At 44.6% G+C, this 24,835-nt stretch overlaps 2 protein-coding genes across 3 annotated transcripts in view; one reads left to right on the top strand and one right to left on the bottom strand.

The window, feature by feature from the left end:
- NIPBL (NIPBL cohesin loading factor) overlaps positions 1-24,835 on the top strand; it is a 4,951,262-nt gene that overhangs the window by 3,887,814 nt on the left and 1,038,613 nt on the right. The window contains exon 37 of the mRNA XM_044076429.1: positions 359-449. Coding sequence (XP_043932364.1) covers positions 359-449 — 91 coding nt within the window. The remainder of the gene's footprint in view (positions 1-358; positions 450-24,835) is intronic.
- Positions 1-24,835, bottom strand: part of IST1 (IST1 factor associated with ESCRT-III) — a 1,439,276-nt gene that overhangs the window by 1,057,317 nt on the left and 357,124 nt on the right. The window lies entirely within an intron of this gene.

The following is a 24,835-nucleotide window of genomic DNA, read 5'->3' as shown; positions in this document are numbered from 1 at the left end:
TACACCAGTTTTAACCTTTCTTAAGAATGCAGTTGTGGCAGCTTTAGTTGAAAGATTTTGGCATTTGATTATAGAACAGTTGTGTGTGAATTGTGTCTTAATTGCCAGAACATTTATGGTCAGTAGTGGTTTGGTATTGCGCAGCTTTGTTGGTACAGGTTAAATATGTAAGACTTGTCTGCACTGCTTCCATCAAAAGTGATGCCCTGTTGCAAAACTTAAGTGTTGATTTTTCTATTAGGAATTGTATGTGAGCGCATTACTTTGCCAGACCTGTGGTCTGATTTCATAAATTTAACATTTTAATAGCAAAATTCTCATTTTGTATGCACAGTAAATCCTTATTTTATCCGTATAGGTTGATATCAAAGAGAAGGTACTTGAACTGCTGCTTTATTTTACAAAACATTCAGAAGAGGAAGTACAGACAAAAGCAATCATTGGTTTAGGTAAGAATGTATTTGTTCATACAGCTACTTAAAGTATATTGTACTTCTGTAAACGTGACATTTTTAAATATGGATAATCATTTATAATTCATCTTGTAATGTATGTTTTTTTAAGATCTAGTAAATTGTAAAGCTGTTGAATATGTTAGTAACTTATTGTAAGGTTGTCAAGTCACCACATTGTGGTGTGGTAAATGATTTTAAGCATAATTTAAATATCTGTTTTGTGGGGAAGGGTGCTGTAGCATAATTACTGCCTTTCTATCTTTAAATATTAACTGGAAAAACTTCACTCTAGTTATATAGAAAAGGGTTGTCAAGAGTGAAGAAAGGGTACTCTCGTCTTGGCAGTAATTGAAAATGTAGTTGTGGTTGGTCCAGAAACACTGAAGAGTGAGTTCCAGCTGTGATCCAGGTTTGATTAGTGATTCATGGAGGAGGGTGATGGTCAGGTGTTGGGGTGAGCAACAGTTACCATGTTCCCATTTTCCAGGGAGTGGGTGAGAAGTTTACTTTGCTGTATGCAGAGCGTATTAGCAGGCAGCTAGATTAAATAAAATGAGAGTTGGAAAGGGGTATTATGATGTGGGTACACACACACACACACACACACACACACACACACACACACACACACACACACACACACACACACTAACCTGCCACAAACTACTTGTCTTCAGACTTCTGTTCAAGTAGTGGGAAAGAGTCTTGAGATGCCCACAGGTGCAAAAAAAAATGCTCTCCTTTCATTGTGGTGGAGCCGAAGTTCACTACTTATCGTTCATCTCTAGTGGGAGCAAAGCGGGATTATAGGTGATTGTTGGAAACATTTCTTTTGGCTGCTGAGTGGGGAAAGTAAAAATATTAAAGAAAATCTAAAAGTTGCAACAAGATCCATGTCTAAAGAACTCAGTTGTCCAGAACTATTTATAGCAAATGAAGGAATGGCATCATTGCGACAATCTTGTCTGTAATACTGTTGTCACTCATTAATCCTAATATCTTGATCACAAACCATATCATGTAGAAGTGTTTTGTTCTGTCCCTTCAGAATGACTACACTGGCTGTATTAGTGTATCTGAACTTGACTGTTGATAACCCGTTGGAGCTAGAGTTTTTTTTTTTTTTAGTTTTGTTGGAGTTAAACTACTTACAAAGCACTCTGAAAGTGCAGTAAGCAGATTTATTTTAGGGAAGACCTTTGTAACAGTATTCATACATGTAGGCTTATCATGCGTCTTGACTTTCAAACGTGTCACAGCTTTCTATGCGTAAGGTGTAGTCATGGTTTCATACTGCTGCTGACAGTTCTCGGTCATCTACTGAAGTGTCACATGTGAAAACAGCATTACTTCCTCATGCTTGCTAAGGTCTTGTATGGACTGCACTTCGGAGAGTCTTCACAGGTAAAATAAGCTCTGTCCTAGTCAGACTTTCACTGTCAGCAAATGTTAAATAAATAAATAAAATATCACCGGTGGTGTCCCACAGTGCTCTATGCATATCTCTGACATAAAAGCACATATCAAGGGACTGTGGCTAACCCAAGTTTGCTGCTGACTGTAAACGGGGGGATTATCAGTTTCCATTCTGGTACTCAAATTCTTTAGCAAGACTGGATCACACACATGCTTAGTGTATTAATCACTAACTTACACCAGGAAATGCAGAGAAATTTCCTTTGGTATATGTAGTGTCACTACTGCTTACCGTAAAAATAATATTCCACTTAAATATGATGCAGTCATCAGGGATTTAGATTTCTCTAGTTGCTGGAAAATCCTTCTACTTTGCATACCTTATCACACTATGCCATCTCCTCAAACTGCAAAGAATTTACAGTCACAATTGATTCATCCATTATTGAATGTAATGTACCCTTCTGTGTATGTACCTTGTTACTCACCTAAACCAGCTTGAGAAACCTCAATGATTCTTCATCAAAAAGGCAAGTACTGTCCCTGTACTCCTTGTCATGCAAACACCTGAGTGGTGATCTCTTCTTAGCCTTCTGTGCTGTGCTGTGATATACATAGCACTATTTGGAATTCTTCAACTACAAATCGAACCAATGATAAAGAAAACACCTGTTCTAAAGGCCTAAATCTGTACTACCACATTAGCAACATCAAATGACATGATGGGTACCTAACCCAATGTATCCTCCATTTCTTAAATAGGGAATTACTCTGCTTAGTAGGCAAGGACAGCCTGTCAGCCTTTAAAACTAGTCCATTGACTAGGTGGGTGATAAATTTACACAAGGGGTATATGGACAAAGTCTACCTAATGGGGGATATTGCTAGTCTCCCGCCAGTATTAGACAATGTATCTGAGCATTTTGATGGTTGTCTTGGCAGTAAGCTCAGTAAGAACCTTTGAACTTAAGCTGCGTTGATGCAAACATTCTCCTGCTTGTCTGTGACTTTTGTGCCAGTGTTGTCATTGCTGATACTAGAGTCAAGGTACTTGATTTTCGCCATCAGCACTAATGATAACAGTGACTGCTTGGCACTGTTGTGAGTGTTGTCATTCTAGGCCTGGATACAAGACACTTTCTTAGCATTGATGACTTTTGTACCAGGAGTGATACATGGCCCCTTTGCACTGACCCCCTCAGTGTTGAGGCCTTCAGATGCAGTGCCAGTCCTGGTGACATGCCCCCCGATGACAACAACCAAGAAAGGGTAATAGATGTAGAGCCATTTTGTAGCTTTTGAAAATTATGTGGAGGAGCCACCAGTAATCTCAGCACCACCCAATGATACCTGCCAGTTTGAGGTTTTAGCTCTATACTTTTACCCCAAAGAGACAGGAATGAAAAGCCACCACAGAGACAGGTCAGCATGTGGTCTTGATTTCCTCCTCATTCCATTAAGATGAATTCTTTCTGATTGTACTCAGGAAAGGGAGATGCAAGAGAGAAGCACTTTTAATCCTCCCCAGAGTACCTCTCCTACAGTACTAAGTTCCCTTCCTGATAACCCCACATAAAACGTATGCTCACAGACTCTGCATGTCCTGAAGAGAAAGTTGTGCAGTAGACTTTTTTTCATTCCGTGACCCACCCAGCTAACCTTCATAAGTGGTTTCCCCTGCACACTGAATGGTTTCTTTGGTACTATAGAGGACTGCAGGGCCTGGCAATTGTCTGATGTGGCAGAGTCTGTCCCTTGGAAGCTGCACAAAATCCCTTAGTTGCCAAAGGACAGACAACACTGGAGCAAGGTACCTTTGGCTCACTTATTGTAGCTGCAGTCCTCATAAAAGAGCCTTCTAAAGGAAGAGACCTTCGATTTCATCTCCCCTCCCCAGGAATGAGTCCTGGACTCTGGATCACTTTGGGAAGTTTGTCAGCCACCTTTACTTCCTGGTAACCTGATGAACATAAGATTTTGTAGTGATCTAGCAGAAAAAATATATAGAAATGCTGAACAGCCCCAGTTTGAACAGCAGCATTCATATAAAAGCTAATGATGTGGAAGATAGCAGAATGGATGCACCCCAGAGCCAGCCCCATTTTGTCCCAGACAGATTTGGCTCCACTTAATTTGGCATCATCTGCTGGAGTGACGACATCTGAAAGATCTACCCACCTGGTTGGGAAGCCTTACCCAAACCTACACTCCCTAAAACTAAGTGCATCATTTTTCCACTTCTCAATGTCCAAGATCTCTCATTATCCTACTACAGTTGTTCATATCCTCACAGCATCTCAAACTTTCCAATAGAAAGACTTGGTAAAAAGAGGAAATGTTCTATATGGGCAACTCCCAGCTCTGCAGTATTACATTTCCTGGTATATATTTCCATTCCAGGAATACACCTAACCCATTTGTGAAGTTCACATAGCTATGGTTTCTAACTTTTATCAGGGATTAAATTAATTCTCCCTGGCATCCCTAAAGGTTTATAAAGCATTCCTGTGGGAAGTTTTTTCACTGAAGACCTCCTAAACTACTCATCAGACAAATTCAAAAAGCTCTTGATTATGGGACTTGAGGTACTTGCCCTACTCCAAAATGGCATCTCAGAATTCTTTGCCATCTGAATCTCATTCAGCTGGAGCAACATCTACTTGTCATAAAGTAAAATCTTCTTTCCACTATCTGCTAGACTGAGTAGTAACAACCAAAATCCATCTGTCTCACCTGTCAGAGCCCTCCATCTTTAGTGACCACTGTCCATCAGTTTCTACTGTCAGAATCTTGATCAAAACATCCCTGCTGAACCCACATGTTGGGCAGCGTACCGTCCTCAGAACTACTTTGCCACCAGTCCAAAAGCCATCTCTTGATAATCAGTCTGAATGCCTGTTCCGTTGCTGGTTCACCAAGCCGTTGTAGATAAGTGCCCCATTGGGGTACTTTTTTTTTTTTTTTTTTTTTTTTACTTATCTTTTTTTTATTGTTGCTTGTGGGGTTTCATGTCATTCAAAAAGGGTAAATGCCAGTGTGGGAGACAGATTCTCCATAAAGACTGCCGCAACAGTGTCTGTTTTGCCTTGGCGCCTCACATTGCCATATGTCCTGTTCTCTCTGTCAGATCTTTGTACCTGAAACCCTTCATAGTAGACTCTCTTCTTTGGTGTTTTTTTAATCTTGAAAATCATTGTCTTATGCTTCTTGTGAAAGACATGATGGAGGGAACTTCCCGCTCTGAGGGACAGCCGTTAGCAAAGAAGGCAGCCAAAAAAGCCTTTGCCGGAATCTTCTACTGTTCAGCCTCCACTGGACATCTCCTGAAACGAGTGAATGCCTGGAAGTTCGCCCAGCATTCTTTGGATTCCACTGCCGTGACTGGGTTAGATGATGGAGACCCCACTTTATGCACGTCCAAGGAGGCATTGCAGATGTCCATTTTGGATGTTCAGGGGAAACCACGGCTGATGATCTCCAAGTGGTCTACAGGTGTTCCTCAAATATTAGTCAGAGAAGTCCCTACTACCACTGTTGAATGCCATCCTGTGTTAGAGCCTTCCAGATGTTATAAGACGGACATTCCATTGAAGAAAAAGCAAAAGAATAAACATTACTCTTGCTCCTAAGTATCCCCAGTGTGAACATCAAGCCTTCACTCTGGGCTTGTTTTTGTGCTTTGATGGCATTGAAACCTCTTCAGGGAATTTCTGTCCCCCCCCCCCCCCCCCGGTCCTCTACTACATTAAAAAGACCCAGGGAACTGGATTCAGATGAGGAATCCTTTGCTACTTTTCACAAATTCCCTCTCCTTTGGACTATGGATCAGAGGAAGAGGAATCTACTGATCCTCATTCTCCCTTTGAAGAGATTTCTTTTGGGGATATGAGCTCCAAGATGATGGAATTCTTTAAATGGGATTTTGCTTAGGTTTCTGAGCTTTATATAAGATATGAGTTGCTGCAAATGGATTCTCCTAAACCACCTTCTGTGGCTCCTGTTTTGGCTACCTTGTTGGATGCATTTTCCAGTGTTTCTAAGGCTGCAGACTCTCAGCCCCCTGCTCCCACGAAGCCTGGTAGATTCTATATATTCCAAAAAGCAGGAAATGTAACCAAACCAAGTAACAAAAATCCAGACCAAGAAGCAGAACAGCCAACGAGTGATTAGTAGAAGTCGAATTCTTTATTCTAGATGAACAGTAACACAAGCACTTTCGCTCAGAAAATTCTGAGCTTTTTCAAGTAATGACACTGTGTTTTAACAGATAGCTTATATACTTTAACAGCCTTTCCATTAATTGGAAAACCTTGCTGTTAATTAATGGTTTAAAGTGAACTTGTTCTCTTTTGTTCATAAGTTCTTGTTTAAAACAACATAAAATTCAATTACTTTTTAAAAATAAAGAATAAAAAATAAAAACATATTCTATGTACCAGGTAACTATTGTCATAATAGACCTGGGGCAATTTAAAATAAAATTCAGCACAGTAACATAATGAGTAACCCAGATATACACATTAAGTAGTTCTAAAGTGCTTGAGTTCAGTGAAGGACAATCCAATAGAAACGGTACTTAAAAACATAACTTCCCTATTAAATTCAATATTCGTAAACATAACTTGCAGTTATACCAAAACACTAACTGTTTTATGCTGGTTTCAGTATTTTAAGGGCTCTTATTAATTGTATATACAAATTCCCTAAGTACTAAAACATTACTTAATAACAATATCCCTTAAAGCAATAGTCAGAAAATATGCGCATAACTTGTATCCGTTTCCAAAAATTAAATACAATAATCATGAACAATGGATATGGGAAACTATAATCTTGCTCTCCTTAGTTTCAGCACAGATTTAATACTGATAGTGCCATTTAAACCGGGAGGTCTCCCTGCGTCTAGCTTTAATTGCCAAATAAGTTCTCGATATTCTAGGGTAGATTCCCAGTCACCACCCCTAGCGTCCAAATCAACTTGTTCAAGAACTGTAAACTTTAAGTTGATGTTTGGACAGCTAAGAGAATGCTTAAAAAAGGCATTCGATTCTTTCCTTTTAGTTATATCATAAAGATGCTCATAGATACGCTTTCGGAGCTCCCTTTCCGTCTTTCCTACGTAAAAACTAGTACATGTGGTGCAGAACCCTAAGTATACCACCCCTTTTGTGCCACATGTATAATAGCCCTGTGGTTGAATTTTAAACCTCCTAGATGGAATGTATAGAAATGTATCATTTAAGATAGTATGACATTGACTACAAGCACCACACCTCTAAGTCCCCACCCGTGGTTGCTTGACCTTCCTCTTGACCTTTGGTTTCTTCTCAAACATCTCCTTGAAGTTGACACCCCTTTTCCTTACAAAACTAGGTCTTGAGGGCAAAACATGCTTGAAATCCTCATAAAGGGAAAGAACCAGCCAGTATTCCATTGAAGAAAAAACAAAAGAATAAACAGTACTCTTGCTCCTAAGTATCCCCAGTGTGAACGTCAGGCCTTCACTCTGGGCTTGTTTTTGTGCTTTGATGGCATTGAAACCTCTTCAGGGAATTTCTGCAGCCCCCCCCTCCCCCCGGTCTTCTACTCCATTAAAAAGACCCAGGGAACTGGATTCAGATGAGGAATCCTTTGCTACTTTTCACAAATTCCCTCTCCTTTGGACTATGGATCAGAGGAAGAGGAATCTACTGATCCTCATTCTCCCTTTGAAGATATTTCTTTTGGGAATATGAGCTCCAAGATGATGGAGTTCTTTAAATGGGATTTTGCTCAGGTTTCTGAGCTTTATAGAAGATATGAGTTGCTGCAAATGGATTCTCCTAAACCACCTTCTGTGCCTCCTGTTTTGGCTACCTTGTTGGATGCATTTTCCAGTGTTTCTAAGGCTGCAGACTCTCAGCCCCCTGCTCCCACAAAGCCTGGTAGATTCTATATATTGCTTGAGGACTAAATTTATGTACACATGTCCTTCTGCTGACCCCTCTATGATGTCTGTAGCTTCTGACAAGCCCTTTCAGTTGCTTCCTTTTCCCAAGTTACTGCCCTCTGATAAACCTAGCAGGTCCATGGAAGCATTAGGCAAGAAAGTTTATACCTCTGGTACCTTGGCTTTTAGGGCTTTTATCAGACCCATATGTCCAGGTATTTGTTGACTCTCCTATCCCAGGTCTGTCAGGTTATTTGTGATCTTCCATATTCTGAAGGTAAAACTTATGCCCTTTCCCTGTTATGGACTTCCTCCCAGGTGGCTCGTCATTCCACCAAGTGTAGCTACAATGCAGCAGATGCTTCTTTTAGGACTGCTGCTTTTTGGTCAGTAACAATGAGATATTCTTGGCTTCGGCTTCAACTTTTGCTTGATGATATTAAGGCTAAGGTGATGAATATCTCTTGTTGATAATAAACACTTTTTTGGTGAAGCTGCTATGTTCAAGGATAAGGACGAGGATTTACAGGAACTTAAATGGGTTTGTTTCTCCTGTGACTAAATTTCAGAGAAGCTACCTCAATAGGCCCAGTCTTTGTTCGCAGGCAGTTTTGCCCTCCCCGTAAGGGTAAAAAGGGTGGCAAGCGGGCTGCTCCTGCTAACGCTGCTCAGACTTTTGTTCCCCAAAAGTCTCTCTTTTTTCCAGATTAACCAAGTACTGTCTGGCTGTCCTATTCTTCCCAACCACTTTCATCTTTCTCTCCACCTTTCTCACTCTTTCTGTTTGGCTGCAGATTACTCTGGATTCCTGGGGTCCTGCCCATTATTCAGCAGGGGTCTTTCATGGTTTGGAATTCCCTTCCCCCTTTTATGTTCTTCATCCCCCTCAGTGACAACTCTCCTCCTTTCCAGTGATGCTTCCAGACCTTTTGACTCTGTACTATAGAAGAAGTGCCTGTGTCCCAAAGGGGAGAGGGTTTTACTCCAGGATGATGTCCTTCAAGGATGCATCTGCAGTCCTAACATATGGGTTGTCCTGCCTCAGGCAGCCCTTCGGTCGGCCGGATTCCAAAGTCTGGGTCTGGCCTCGGCTGATGTCGCACTTCACCCGACGTCATAGCTGCTGTCAATTGGGTATAAAGGCATCAGCCAACGCCATTTTCCTCAGTCTTTCTTGCCGCGCGGTGCCCGAAGCAGAAGCTGTTCGCAAGTGCCGGTCGGTCAGAACCAGAGATTACTACTACCGAAGACTTCTAAAAAGCTAAGTACCCCGTTGGGGACTCTTTCTTGCCTCAGCCGATGTCAGAAAAAGTAAATAATTGTTTAACTTGTGGGAAACAAATACCTCATAAGGATTTCCACTCTTACTGCCTTCCTTGCTTAGGCCCAGACCACGACGTAGCAGCTTGTTTAGCCTGTGCTTCTTTCAACCGACGGACACTTAGGCGTCGGTCGGAGTTTGCAGAGGAGTTTTTCGGCCCCGCTTTTGCTTACACCATGCCGTCGGAGATTCCGACTTCACAATTAGCTAAAAAGCGTAAGGAAAAGGACCGACACTCACGGTCCGCGGTTTCGGCTGAAACCACAGTTAAGCCAACCGTGAGTGTCTCTGTTTCGGCTGAAACCGAGTCCACGGTTCTTTCTTCGGCCGAAAGCATGCCTATTACAGCCGAGGCCTCACACAGCATGGCTGAATCTGCTACTGAAATTCCACCTGCAGTTGCAGGTTCTCAGGATTTATCAGATACTATTCCTTTAGACACAGCGACTCCTGCACATGGAGCTGCTAGGCCCCCTGCATCTATGTCTATCAAGGCTTTTTCCAGGGCAAAAGCAGCTAAATCTTCTAAGGCCTTGCCTACTAAAACTCCCTCACACAGGCCTACCTCTAGCTCACAAATGCTCAGCCTGGCAGAAGATCTCATTTCTTTGATCAGGGGATCCCAACCTCGCCGTGACAGGGCCTCTCATCCCCCTCCAGAGAAGAGGCCTAGAGCAGAGCCCCCTGAGCCAGTTTCTACAGATTATTCCTCTGATGATTCAGAAAACTCAAACCCTCCAGAAGGCCCTTATTCTCCATATGAGGACTCTGATGCAGAAGAATCCATTCCTTCTGCCTCTCCTCCTGAGGAATTTTCATTTGGGGAAACCTTACATGCTATGAGAGAGCAATTTCAATGGCAGGGCCAGGATTTTTCAGATTCAAGGAAAAGGCTAAGGACCTTTTTACATTTACCACAGCATAGGCCTTTAGCCATTCCTCCAGTACTAACAGTTGTAGATGATGCATTTAATGATGCTTGTACTGCCCCTGACTCTCTTCCCCCAGCCCATGCTAAGCCCGACAGATACTACAGGGTCCCGGACACACACTATCACTTGTATAAGGCTCCTATGGCAGATCCTGAAACTGTTTCACAGGGCCCCAAAGCTGTAGCAGCTGCCAAAACCTCCCTCCCCTCTGAAAGAGAATCTAGAGCATTAGAGAGATGGGGTAAAAAAGTTTACACCTCTGCTACTCTTTCGGCTAGGGCCTTAAACTGTCAATTTCACATGATTCAGTATCAGGAATTTCTGTTAGATCAGCTAAATAAAAAACTGTCTTCTCCTGATCCTATAGACCGTAAGTCACTTCAGGATTTGGTACATAACACTCAACAGGTCAGTAACCACTCCTTAAAATACGGCTATGATGCACTGGAGGCTTCCTTTAGATCAGCTATGACTGGTACAGTGATCAGAAGGCATGCATGGTTAAAAGAGCAATCCTTACCAGACCATGTGAAGTCCAAGCTCCTAGATGCTCCCATGGAGAAACAAAGTTTGTTTGGCTCCCCTGCACAGCAAGTGTTAAAGAAGGTGGAAGAAAAAGCAAAATCTGTCCAAACAGTCAAGGATTTCTTACAGGTCCAGCCTCCTTAGTAGAAATTGGCCTTCGAAGAACTGGTCCTTTCCAGACACCTCCAGAGCACAGAGAGGCAGAAATAGGCGCTCAAGAGGAAGAGGTCAATCCAGAGGTGCCTACAGGGGACGTCAGTGGCAGCCTAACAACCAGAGAAGTACTGCCACAGATCCAGCTACTACCACTTCCACAGGACAGTCACAATGACTTGGCTCTGATACCGCCTACCAGGGAACAACTGGAAGCACCCTTAGGCGGAAAGCTAGCCTTATTTTCAGTAAACTGGCATTACATTACAGGAGACAAATGGATTTTACAGACAATAGACAAAGGCTACAGGTTCCACTTCCATACTCTGCCAAGAAAGAGAGGAATGCCAAACCTGCCACCAAACCAAAAAACAAACGCTCTAGAACAAATCAACCACTTAAGGATGAGAGCTATAGAAAAGGTACCGTCTATGGAACAAGGACAAGGATTTTACTCCAGACTTTTCCTGGTACCAAGAAAAGAAAACCAATGGAGACCTATTCTCGACGTGTCCGCTCTGAACACATATCTCATTGTTCCAAAATTCAAAATGCTGACTCTACAGCAACTTCTTCCCATGCTGGGCAAGGAGTCTTGGCTGGTGACTCTAGATCTCAAGGAGGCATACCTGCACGTCCCTATACGACCAGTTTGCAGAAGATACCTCAGATTTCTTGCAGGATCAGAGCATTATCAATTCTCAGCATTGCCCTTTGACTTATCTACTGCGCCCAGAGTATTCACGAAATGCCTGGCATCAGTAATTGCTCATTGCAGGCTTCAGGGAATTCAAATTTATCCATACCTGGATGACTGCCTGATACAAGAGGACAGCAAGATCAAATTAACAAAAGATTTGGAAAAGGTTATTCACCTACTGCAATCCCTGGGATACACAGTCAACATAAAAAGTCAAGGCTGGTACCATCCCAAAGGATAACATTCTTGGGTGCAGAACTGGACACATCAAATCAAATGGCATTTCTCACAGCAGAAAAGCAAAAGCAACTACCACTCTATTTCATGGCATTAACAACGCAGAACCAGCTTACAGCAAGAAAAGTCCTGCAAGCCCTGGGTTACATGGCATCCTGCATAATATTGGTTCCACATGCCAGACTACATATGAGGAAGTTGCAATGGTACCTAAGGAATTTATGGTCTCAGCACAAGCACAGCCTATAAACCCAAATTCCAATAATTCCATGCCTGAAGCAAGAATTCATGTGGTGGGCTCAGGCCTGTCAGTTGAACAGAGGACTACCTTTCCACAAACCTCACCCAAGTCAGACTATCACCACAGACGCCTCAGACCTCGGATGGGGGGCACACATGGTGGACAAGTGTATACAAGGCCTATGGACACAAGACCAGCTGAACCTACACATAAATCAAAAAGAGATGCTGGCAGTGAAACAGGCAATTCAGACATTCAGACCGTTTCTTCAACAGGGTCATTTGCTGATAAGGACGGACAACACCACAGTCATGTGGTATATCAACAAACAGGGAGGCACACACTCATATCCCCTATGCTGAATGGCAATGGACCTGTGGAGTGTGGCCCTGAACCTAAACATTCAGCTCCAGGCCGTATTTGTGCCAGGAAAAGAAAATATATTAGCAGACACCTTAAGCAGAACTACCACAGATGCCCACGAATGGATGCTGCATCCAGACATCTTCAAAACCATAACAAAGAAATGGGGGCTACCAGAAATAGACCTGTTCGCATCCCCACACAACCACCAATTGAGGAAATTCTGCACAAGGACATACCACCCTCTTGCTTGGAAGGTGGACTCCCTATCCTTCAGGTGGGAAAACCTGACAGCATATGCATTCCCACCTCTTCCTTTGATGCACAAGGTGCTACTGAAGATCAAAGAGGATCACCCAAGGATCATCCTGATAGCTCCAGACTGGCCGAGGCAGCATTGGTACCCGCTACTGAGGAGTATGTCTCGGGCACACGCATGGCCTCTACCTCTAGTTCCTTTACTGCTAACGCAGAACAACTTCAAGATCCTGCATCCAAACTTGAAAACTCTGCAGCTAGCTGCTTGGAATATTACATAAAACAAAATAATCCAGATTTATCTCAGAGGGTTAAAGACATTATCCAGGAGGCTCGCCGACCCTCAACAAGGAAAACTTATACAGCTAGAAGGGTTTCTGAATTACAGGCTTTAATGGCAGTACAGCCTTTCCTTATCTTCCATCAGGATAGAGTGTCCTTGAGAACTAACCCTACTTTTATGCCAAAGGTGGTCTCCAGGGTATCATTGAATCAAGCAATCCACCTACCAACATTCTTCCCCAACCCACAGAACAGGGGGGAAAGACTACTACATACCTTGGATGTGCACAGGCAATTGCGCTACTATCTGGACAGAACCAGGAACAATAGAAAAACTGACCAGCTTCTGGTAGCATATGCAACAGGAATGGAAGGAAAAGCAATTTCAAAACAGACAATCTCAAAATGGATAGGAAATTGCATTAGATTTTGCTACTCTTTTCATGGAAAGACAACTCCAGAAAACATCAGACCTCACTCCACAAGGGCTACAGCCACTACTACAGCTTTCTTACGAGGAGTGGCTACCAAAGACATTTTAGAGGCTGCTACTTGGAGCTCCGTGCATACATTTGCCAAGCATTATAATCTACCTTTATACTCCAGATCCCGGGCAGGTTTTGCAACTGCTGTTTTGCAAGGGATCTTAACTACACTATAATCACCTTAGTACCTCCTCCCCCAGTTTGGCTATGGTATTCTACCCATATGTTAGGACTGCAGATGCATCCTTGACGGACATAGTACAGTTTTGTACCTACCATAAATGTAGATGTCCGAGAGGTATGCATCTGCAGTCAGGATTACCCACCCTCCTTCCCCTCTGTGGTATTCCTAGGGTATTTGCCCATCTTGTAGCTGGCTGGGGGAATCTATTATGGTGTATTTGTTTGTATATATGTATATACATGTTTATTTTTGTTTGCTCTCTACTGTTTGGAATCATTTGCATTTATCCAAATTTAGCCTTCCTAGAGGGCACCTGACATCTGGGGCAAGAAACACTGAGGAAAATGGCGTCGGCTGATGCCTTTATACCCAATTGACAGCAGCTATGACGTCGGGTGAAGTGCGACATCAGCCGAGGCCAGACCCAGACTTTGGAATCCGGCCGACCGAAGGGCTGCCTGAGGCAGGACAACCCATATGTTAGGACTGCAGATGCATACCTCTCAGACATCTACATTTATGGTAGGTACAAAACTGTACTTTTCTAGTACCCAGAAAAGAGGTTACTCGGAGTCTAATTCTAGACCTCTCTCATCTAAACATTTTTCTGAAGGTTGCCCTCCTTTCGAATGTTGTACTTTCAGACTTGGTTCCCTCTGTTGCTTCCTCAGGCTTGTATGGTGTCTCTGGATCGCAAGAATGCTTATCTCCATATCCCGATCCATCCCCTTTTCAGGAAGTTTTTATGTTTCACTGTTGCTTCCTGGCATTTTCAGTTCTCTGCTTTGCCCCTTGGCCTTCTACTGCCTCAAGGGTATTCACCAAATGCTTCACTCCTGTGATTGCCTTTTACAGGATTCTGGAGATCCAAGTATTTCCATACTTGGACGACCTTCTGTTTTAGGCATTCTGTCCAGAGATCCTGTTGCAAAATCATCCCACTGCCATTTCTGTTCTGCAAAGCCTGGGGTTTACAGTAAACGTCAAAAAGTCTTTTCTGATGACTTGTCAAGACCATGTTTTTTTCTGGGGTGCACTCATTTCCTTCTTTCAAACTCTTCTTTCTTTGGCCTCTTTAATAGCCAGGGAATTTCTGAGAGCTCTGGCGTTCATAGTATCCATCATCCCTATGCTCACTGTGGCTAAACTCCACATGAGAAAGTTTCAGTGGTTTCTCATTTCATTTTGGCTTCAGCATGCGCATCCCCTGGGATTTGTAGTTCCTCTCTTTCCTTGTCTCAAGAAGAAACTTCACTGGTGGATCTAGCAGTTGTCTTTAAACCCAGGGCAGAGGATTCCTCAGAGGATGAATCCTTGGCCTATTCTGCACAGATCACATCTCCCTTGGACTATGCTTTCCCTGAGGAAGAAATCTAAAGGCAGTGAGCCTCCTAGTGAGGATATTACATTTGGGGAGACTATTACAGTGATGAGGGAATATTTTACATAGGTCTGCTGGCAAATGTCTGAGGTGCAGAAAAGATACTATGATTTTCTTCATAGGGACTGTAACTCACCATCTGCTGTGCCTCCTGTTTTACTAGCTTTTCTTAATGGTTTCTCTTCTGCATCAAATTCTCCTGACTCTCAGCCTTCTGCCCCTGAAAGACCAGATAGGTTGTATAAAGTTTCAGAGGACTGTAAATTCCTTTATAAATGCCCTTTTGCAGATCCAGTTATGGTTTCTGTGGCTACTGATAAACCATCCAGACTTCTGCCATCCTCTTCACTGCTGCTTTCTGATAAGGAGAGTAGAATTATGGAAAGGTTGTGGAAAAAGGTGTACACCTCAGCTCTCCTGGCTTTCCGTACTAGTAAGTACCAAACCCATATTACTAAGAACACTTTGGCCCTTTTTTCTCAGGACACTCAGCTTCTCTGTGACATTCCAGATTCTGAAGTTAAGTCTCAGCTCTGTTCTACTCTAGGGGCAGCTTCTCAGGTGGCCTGTCATTCCATTAAATGCAGCTACGATGCAGCTGAAGCATCTTCCAGCACTGCTGCTTGATAGTCCTGGTTGAGGCTTACCTGATTACTTTAAGGCTAAGATTATGGATGCCCCTTTAGATAAATAATGCCTTGTTTGAGACTACTGCAGCTAATTTGTCTCTGCAGGAGAAAGGTAAGGAGTTACAGGATTTAAGGCACATTTTTGTGTTTTCAGTTCCTAAATTTCAAAGGAACTATCCTGTTAAGACTGCTTTTGTTAGGAAGCAATTTTGCACTCCTTCCAGAGGTAAGCCCTTTCCTGACAATCCAGGAAGTCTGTGACTACCACCCATGCCTCTCCCACACACTCCTTTCTCAGCAACTCTCCCTTCCAGCCTGGAAACACATAACTGATGAGTCTTGAGTCCTTTCCATTTTCCGCAAAGGTACTTCATAGTCTAGAAATCTTTGCTTGCCTTCATGGGAATTCCTCAACCACCATGAGAACAACTTCAGTTCTTTCCAGTGGTTTTTCAGGAGTTGAAATCCCAGGGAACTATCCAAGAAGTTCCACTGCCCCAAAGAGGAAGAAGTTTCTATTCCAGGATGTTTCTGGTACCCAGTAAAGATGGCCCTTGGAGATCCATTCTGGGCCTTTCTCATCTCAACACCTTCTTTCGTATGCTATCTCTACAAACTTGATTTCCTCTTATCCTTTCTCAGGCTTTCCTGACCTCCTTGGATATCAAGGATACCTGCTTTCATGTTTCCATTCATCCCTTCTGCAGGAAATTTCTGTTTTTTTCTGTTGCTTCCTCACATTTTCAGATGTTGCGTAGTCCAATCTCACCTTCATTTTTACGTATGGGTTCGGAGATGATCCTCTGCTCCGACTTGGCCGATTTATAAACTCGAAGACTTCCGGTTGGCTCGTGGCTAAGCAGGTATCCCATAGTGCACCAGTACAAACCCCAGATCTCGTTTGCCACATTGACGAATTCGGTTGTGCTTCTCTTGGCTCTGGCTAAGTGTTAAATTTTTTGCTTATATATTGCTTAATATTTTGCTCAACGTTTATAATTAGTGTAGTATAATAGTATTTGTATTAGCATTAGTATTCGTTAGCGTAGGTTTGCTAATTCTTAGGTAGTTAGTTCCTTTGTCGCCCCTTGGTGCAAGCGTTGGCCTTTGGCCTGTTAGTGTTCTTTTGTGATATCCTGTGTACCAGTTTATAGATTTATTGTTAGTGCTGATAGTTTATTTTGGTAAACGCTAGTGTTTGTTCTGGTCTCCGGTTTCATAGAGCAGTTTGGTTTTGGCGGTTATCCGCTGGTGGTTTTTTTTTTTTTTTTTTTTACAGTGGGTGGAGTTCACTGTTTGGAAGTTTCAGCTTACTCTAGTAATCCTTTTGCAGAGTAAGGTTTTTCTGTGTGTGTGAGTTTCTTGCTGGTCTGTTTAAGTTAGAAGACCTAGCTGTTATTTTCCTGGACTAGGCCGTTTTAGTTGGAGGACCTAGTCCTCGTGTTGTTTCTTCCTCCTTCAGGGCTAGGCCCGTTTAAGTTAGAGGACCTAGTCCTGCTTTTATTTCTCTTCTCTTCTCTGTTTTTTGTCTGTGTATCATATATAAAGAGGTTAAGGAGCACAAGTCTTCGAGCTTCAAAAAATGCATGAAGTGCTCCCAAAAAATGTCATTGACGGATGGTCACGGTCTATGTGTCTTGCTTAGGGGCCATCCATTTGCAAGAAACTTGCTTGTTTTGTCATACCTTCTCCCCTAGAGTGTTGCAGGAGAGGAGGAACAAGCTAATTCTAAAGGGTCTTTTAAAGCCAGCCTTTGAGGAAGCCTTGTGTAGCTCTTCCTCTTCTTCCAGTCCACTAAATCTGCTAATTCCAAGTCTTCAAAAAGACCTTCTCCGGCACCGGCTGGTGTCACAGAGTCAACTCCTAAAGTGGCAAAATCGGCCTCATTGGCACCACTGCATTCGGAGCCGACTAAGAGCAACATTGCGGTGACAGGGTCGGTTCCTAGTTTGTCGGAGCTGACCACTGAATTAATGGAACCTGCTATTCGGAGCTGGCCTGTGGTTTCTTCACCGGCCTCTGTACTGTTGAAATCTCCCACTCCACCAAGATCAAAATCCTCGACTATGTCTTCCAGGAGCTTTTCGGAAGAAGATGTGGAGAGGGTGGTGCTGAGACTGCTGAAGTTGTTTGCTCTACCTAAATTGTTGGCTCCGACCCAGTCGGTTCCGGAGCCTATGGAACCCGTTATACCCTTGGTTGTTCCTCCAAGCCAAGCTGGTCTGTCTGAGTCGGAGGGCTTGGTGCCATTGGTGGAACCCTCGGCTCCAGCTCCACTTACGGTTGCTTCGGAGCTGGGTTCTGCTCCGACACTTTCAGTGCTGTCTGTTGTGTCCAGAGGCCGAAGCTCTCCAGTCAGCGCCGACTGGTAAGGTTGGAATCGGTCTTCTGTTCCGAGCCTCCCTCTCGGTGCTTTGGCTAGGGGGAGTTCAGACCCTACGTCTATCTTGGAGCAGATAGCTCTGGTGCCAATGGCATCCTCTGTCTCTTCGGAGCGGGGGAGGTCCTCTGAGCTGGAGAGGCTGGCATTCGAGATGATGAGGAGCGTGCTGTCCAAATCACCAGTTGCCACCAAGGGTACCAGCACTCTCCCCCCCTAGAGCACCCACTTCTGTCTCAGCCCCTACTCGCTCCAGAGACAGCAGAGACCCTCAGCCTCAGGATCCACCAGCTGGTGGCCTCCACTCTTCTGAGACCTCCCCGGAATACCCTTCTAAGGAGCCCCCCCAGGAAGAAGACATGCAAATCTTTGACATCTGACACTGACCTCAGAAGTCTGAAGGGTCCCCCAAGTCGTCCTCTGATGATGTCCCCTTCATGGACATCCTGAAGATCCTTAAGCAGAGGTGCGGCTGGCCCACTGTCAACCCTTCTGATGAGTCTGTGTACCTGAAGGCTTTCGGGTCTCCACCTTCTGCCTCTTGGGTGTCTCCACCTTTTGATGAACTGATGGATTTAGTCGAAAATTGTGGGATACTCCTGATACCGTGGAGCCAGTCCCCAGGAGACCCAACAAGTTTCTTTCTGCCCCTCCAGATAAAGAATTTTTGTCCAAAGGTGTCCCCGTAGATGCCATGATGGTGGCGGCGGCCACTAAGAAGGAGCTTGCTGAGACGACTTCTGTCCATCCACCAAATAAGGAGTCTCGACATATGGACAGGTATGGGAAGCATGTCTTCAGTTCAGCAGTATTTACTCTTCGATCATTGAACTATCTCACTCGCTTCACGAGATTGCAGAGGGATCTCCTCAAGGAGTTAGGAGATTCTATACTGGGTACATGTACTGAGGGAGTCCCTGACAAGATTTCTGCTCAGTTATCCACCTTAAATTCTAGAGTTAAGTCCTCCATTCGGCTTATTTTTTATGCGGCTGATGGAGCGAGTAGAGCAGCGGGTTCAGGAGTTGCCCTAAGGCGTCACTCCTGGATGAGCTCTTGTAATTTTGCTGAACCATCCACGTCCACTTTCACCAACGCCACATTTGATAGTTCCTTATTGTTTGGATCTAAGGTGAAGGACACACTCACTCAGTGTGAGCAAGAAGGTAAGAAGCTCTCTGCCGTGGGAGTACGTTTTACTGTTCCCTCTCGACCATACCCCAGAAGTCAAAGGGTTGGTAAAATGTGGTTCAAGAAGTCCCAGAGGGTCTTTCCGGACACACAGGGTGAACCCTCCTTCAGAGGAGGAGGAGGAAATGGGAGACATCACCCTAGAGGCAGGGGCGGTCCGCAATACCAATAAGGCCGTGATTCCTTTCGGGGACGGCCTTATCAGCGCTCCTGATGTGGGGCCCAACTGCGTTTCTCTGGGGCCGGTCAGGAGTTGCATTTCTTTGTGTCCAGAAGCCTGACTAAATATCACCCAAGGCAAGTGGGTACAAAGAGTTGTTACCAGAGGCTATATCATACACTTTTCCCTTCCACCATTTGTTCCCAAGAAGATCCCCGATGTACCACCCAATCACAGGGATCAGGCAACTGTGGAGATCAACAAGTTGCTCTTAAAGAGTCATCCAGTCAGTCCCAGCAGACCAGATAGGATCCGGAACTTACTCAAAGTTCTTTTTAGTACCAAAACGAACAGGAGACTGGAGGCCAATATTGGACCTCAGCAGATTAAACAAATCCGTGAGGAAGGACAAGTTTCAGATGGTAACACTGCAGGCGATACCTCCATTGTTAGGGAAAGACTATTGGATGTGCTCATTAGATCTCCAAGACGCCTACTACCATATAAAAATGGACAAGGCATCCAGGAGCCATCTATGCTTCCGGCTGGGAGCCAGTCACTATCAGTTTTGTGCTCTGCCCTTTGGTCTCACCACAGCCCCCAGGGTGTTCACCAAATGCATGGCAGTAGTGACAGCTCACCTGAGATGTCAGGGATTCCAGTTGTTTCTGTATTTGGATGACTGGCTCTTGACAGCCCCCACCAGGCATCTACTTTTCCAAACAAGGACGCCACTATTCAACTTTGTGCTCAATTAGGGAGCTCCGTAAATTGGGAAAAATCTGCATTATTGCCCTCTCGATCTGTGATTTCTGTAGGTGCAGAGGTAGGCACAGTGAACATGACAGCTCATCTCCCCGCCAAAAGGGCACAAAATTTAATCCGAATTCAACGTTTTCTCCCGTTGTGGAAGGTCAAAGCAAAGTGGGTTCTTCAGCTCCTCAGGACTATGGCCTCCACCATCCTCTTAGTACCATTAGCCAGGTTGCACATGAGAATTCTCCAGTGGCTTCTGCCTTCCCAATGGCCCTTCCAATATCTTCTGCTGAGTCACCCTATTCTGCTGACGGAATCATGCAAGGAGGACCTCCTTTGGTGGATAGCACCAAACCAGTTGACCACGGGCACCCCCTTTGTTCCTGCCCACCCCGTTGCCTCTGTGACCACGGATGTCTCCCAGATCGGGTGGGGGGAGCATTATCTCAGCAGGACTGTCCAAGGCACATGGCAAGAACACGAGGCTCACCTGCATATCAATGTTCTGGAGATGAGGGCGGTGCTCCTGGCGTTGCAAGCACTTCAAGACCTTCTTCCTCTAGGGACTGTTGCGATACAATCAGACAACATATTGATAGTTTGTTACATCAACAAACAGGGCGGTACCAGATCTTAACTCACTCTGTCGAAAGGCCGTACGAGTTTCAGAATGGGCAGTTTCTTCCCAACGCTTTCTGGTTGCAATGCACATTCCAGGGCGACCAACATGATAGCCGACAAGCTCAGCCAGGCGATCCTACCGCTTCACGAATGGTCTCTGAAACAGGAAACAGCAGAACAGATTTTCCGCAAATGGGGACAGCCTTGCTGCTACCTCTTTGCCAGTCCAGTCAGTACCAAATGCAGCAGCTATTTTTCCCTCATTCCCCCTCCGGGGGACACACGCAGAGATGCTCTGGCTCACGATTGGCCCCTGGGTCTTCTGTATGCTTTTCCTCCATTTCCTTTCATTTCCAAAGTGATTCAGAAAGCCAGACAGCTGGGAATCAAGTTGATCCTCATTACTCCTTACTGGCCTCGTCAGGTTTGGTTCCCCTTCCTCGAGCCTCTTCTCCTGGACGATCCTTGGATTCTGGACCCAGCTCCAGATCTGTTGACTCACATGTCAGCTTCGCTACATCCCTCAATCCACACCCTCAAATTGACAGCGTGGCTGCTCCAGTTCCATCCCTAGTAAGGCTTCACGATGTATCATCCTCAGTGTCAAATATTCTTATGTTCTCCCATAAACCTTCAACTAGGAGACTATATGGCAGTAAATGGAAAAGATTTTCTATTTGGGCACAGAAAATGAATGTAGATCCCTACACTGCTTCTATCCCTGTGATTTTGGAATTTCTCTCCGAGCTTTTTCAGCAAGGATCTGCCGCTGCCACTATCAGAGTCCAATTGGCAGCTATTTCTCATTTCCATTTAGGGTTTCCAGATACCAATTTAATGTCTCATAAGCTATGCAAGACCTTTTTGAAAGGAGCCACTCTGTTGAGACCACCGCTGCAAGAATCTGTGGCTTCTTGGGATTTAAATTTGTGTTGTCCAAACTGACATCTTCCCCGTTTGAACCTTCTCTCACTCATCTTCATTGAAATTTTTGTCTTGGAAGACTTTGTTTTTGGTCGCTATCACGTCAGCTAAATGGGTATCGGAGTTACAAGCCTGGTCTGTTAAGCCACCTTATTTGATCTTTCATAAAGACAGGGTGTCACTGCGTACTAACCCCTCCTTTGTCCCCAAAATTTGTTCCCACGCTACCTTAAATCAATCCATAGAACTCCCAGTTTTTTTCCCTAATCACTGTAATGCAGCTGAATACCGGATCTGAAGTAGTTGACTTCATTCATTCTGCAAATATGGGTATACGGATCCGAGTCGGCAAAACCTTTCAAGCATCAGCTCTGAGCTCCAAGCTCCTCCCTTACCTATATTACATCACTTCCTTCTATCTAGCCCCAGATCTCGTTTGCCGCTCTATGAGTCAGCATCGTGGTCTCTGAGCTCCTAGCTAGTTAGTAAGGTTTTTGGTCCTTTGTTGCTAATTGCTGAGTGTGTATACTGTCCCTTTTTCCTCCCTTACATCGCATTTGGTCGTCTTGTTAAGTTTAAAAAAAAAAAAAAACTTTTTAAGTGTTTGTGTAGTATTGTGTTACTGGTTCCCGCCTAGGTCCAATCCCTGTCAAGTGTGTGGGCCCTAGGGCTTTTTCTGTCTTTGCTATGGCTGAACAGCCTAAAGTTCTCTTTAAAAAGTGCACAGAGTGTGGTCATAAGCTTTCTCCAGCTGATGGGCACACACTGTGTGTTCTATGTTTAGGGGTCGCTCATCTTTTTGCCTCCTGTGACATTTGTTCGGGTTTTAACCCTAGGGCATTGAAGGATCGTTGGGCTAAGCTTGTGGCTGAAGGTCTGCTACCAGCTTCTGCCCTGGAGTCTGCCACGGTTTCCTCCCCAGCTGGTGACTCTGTGCAGGCAGGGACTCTCTCCCACCAGGCCTGCTTCCTCAGAGTCATCTCTGAGAGGTAGGGGCAAGAGAGAGAAGGAGAGATGCCATAAAGAGAGGGACAGGCCCAGAAAAAGGTCTCCGGACAGGGAGTCCTTCTCCAGCCCCTCTTCTAAGATACCCTGGTCTCGTTCTCCTCGGCTCCGCTCTCCCCATTTCTCGACGGAGCCAAGGCACTCCCCTCTGATCCGACCCAGACCCGAGTCGGTCGCTTCCTCCAGATCGACTCGGAGTGCTTCTGAACTTGATATGGACAGGTTTATGAGGAGGTTCATCCAGAACCAGATTCAGATGGTGGTCTTACCAGGGCCCTCTCCCATTGAGGGTTCTTCTTCTACTATATTCCACCCTATTGCTCCTTCCCCAATCCGACCCGACGCTTCGGGGTTCTCGGGTCTGAGACCTTTCGGAGCTGTGGGGTCGGCGCCAATGGTTTTTGTTTCCTTGACTTCGGCCGTCACCTTGAGTTCCTCAGATCCGATCGCAGATCCAGGGGACTCTCGGAGCCATGGTCGGGGAGTCTGACCCAAGGGTCGAGATCTCGCTCTTTCGGATCCCTCCCTCTTTGTCCGGACTACCCCGCTGTCGGATTTTTAAAGGTGCACGGGGTGTGGTCGCCTCTTCAACAGAAAGAGCACATCAGTGTCAGAGGTGAGTGCTCTTCTGCTGGTGCTTCAGGCTTTTCATCCTCTCTTCTCCCCAAGATCTCTCAAGGTATTTCCAGACAGTACTACAGTGTTGTGGTATATAAACAAACAAGGGGGACAAGATCTTATTTTCTTTGCTGGTTGGCACTCCTAGTGTGGGATCTTATCATCCAGTGTCAAGTGACTCCTTCAGACAGTTTATGTTCCCTGACATCAAAACATTGTGGCAGAAGCTCTGAGCAAGTCCTTAACTCAATCCCACGAATGAATACTTCACAGTGATGTTGTTTCTGGACATTTTCCACCAGTGGGGTACTCCTCAATTAGATCTTTTTGTCTCCCCTCTGAACAGACACCTTCCTTTATTTTGTGCCAGAGTCCCAGGTCCCCTGGTTTGGAAGGTGGCACCCCATCTTTTTCTTGGTAGGGGATGTTTCCTTACGCTTTCCCTCCCTTTTCCTGCTTTCCAAAAGTCCTGTTCAAAATTCAATAGGATGTTTCCGAAATCTTGATAGTGACTCTCTCTTGGCTGACAAAGCATTGGTTTCCTCCTCTTCTGTATTTAGCGAGGGGCAATCATCACAAGTTACATCACAGGGCGGACCTTTGACGTCCCCACTCTGGGCCAGTAATCATGGTGCCTGAATCCTCACCACTGACACTGGAGAAGTATGTTCACTTGGAACAAAAATGGATGCACCCAGTATTTCCAGATGCAGCTCTCTATATCAAGCACAATTGCCCTTAAGAATACACAAGGAAGACAGTCCGGAGTCTGGGTTCCCCCTCTGTCCAGATCCCCCAGTAAAACTTCCCCACTGACACAGCTGTAGGGTTGAGTCCTCCGCTAAGTGTCTAAGCCAAGTCCTGCAGCACCCTGTCTGTGAAACCAGTGCTTCCTGTCCCTGCTGCAAGTAGCTCACACGCGCACACAACACACTCTGAGATATTGATTTTCACACACACCCCTGGGAAAGGCTGGCACAGACTCACTAGCTATGGCCCCTTCTGCCCAGACTACAAGATAGTTGCACTGCCACCAGACACCCCCAAAGCCAGCTGCTTTAAGGCTCTTACAAGGGTACCCAATTATACTGAGTGTAATTAATATTAATGCAAATTATAGTGTTTAGCCAATGCAGTAAGGCTTCCAGGAGTGGCCACACTGTCACCAAATAGATGCATTTCCTCTCACAGTTTAAAATATTCTGTAAAGGGCCAAACACAATGAAAAATTTAAATATGGTTAATAATAATAAATAATAAAAGAACATGAAAATGTTAAATATCTATTTACAGTAAACACCAGAGTTTCAGTCGCAGGAAATATTAAAAGTAACACAGATGGATAGGTTCACAGAGTTACAGAAAAACAATACTTGACTAATCTCACTATATTTTCCTGACTGATCTAAATAATTATTATTCCCTAGTAACTTACTAGAGCAAGGCAAGATGAATTAGGTGAGAGATCCTTCTTTGTCAGGTTAAAAAAAGAGACTGCCATGAGACTTCAGACTCACCTAGTGTTGAGATATCATTTTTAGTGATGTATGACGTCTGGTTCCCATGCTGTCACCCCCCCCCCCCGGCTAGAAGCTGTCAGGATTTTAGTACATTATGTATTAATAATACATACACACGCACACATATATACACACACAGCCTTGCTAAGATCTGCTGCAGCTCCTAGAA

Source organism: Protopterus annectens, chromosome 1.part0 (assembly GCF_019279795.1).
Source record: "Protopterus annectens isolate FY-2018-M chromosome 1.part0, PAN1.0, whole genome shotgun sequence".
In the NCBI taxonomy this organism is placed as follows: domain Eukaryota; kingdom Metazoa; phylum Chordata; order Ceratodontiformes; family Protopteridae; genus Protopterus; species Protopterus annectens.
This window is presented reverse-complemented; position numbering and strand designations above follow the sequence as displayed.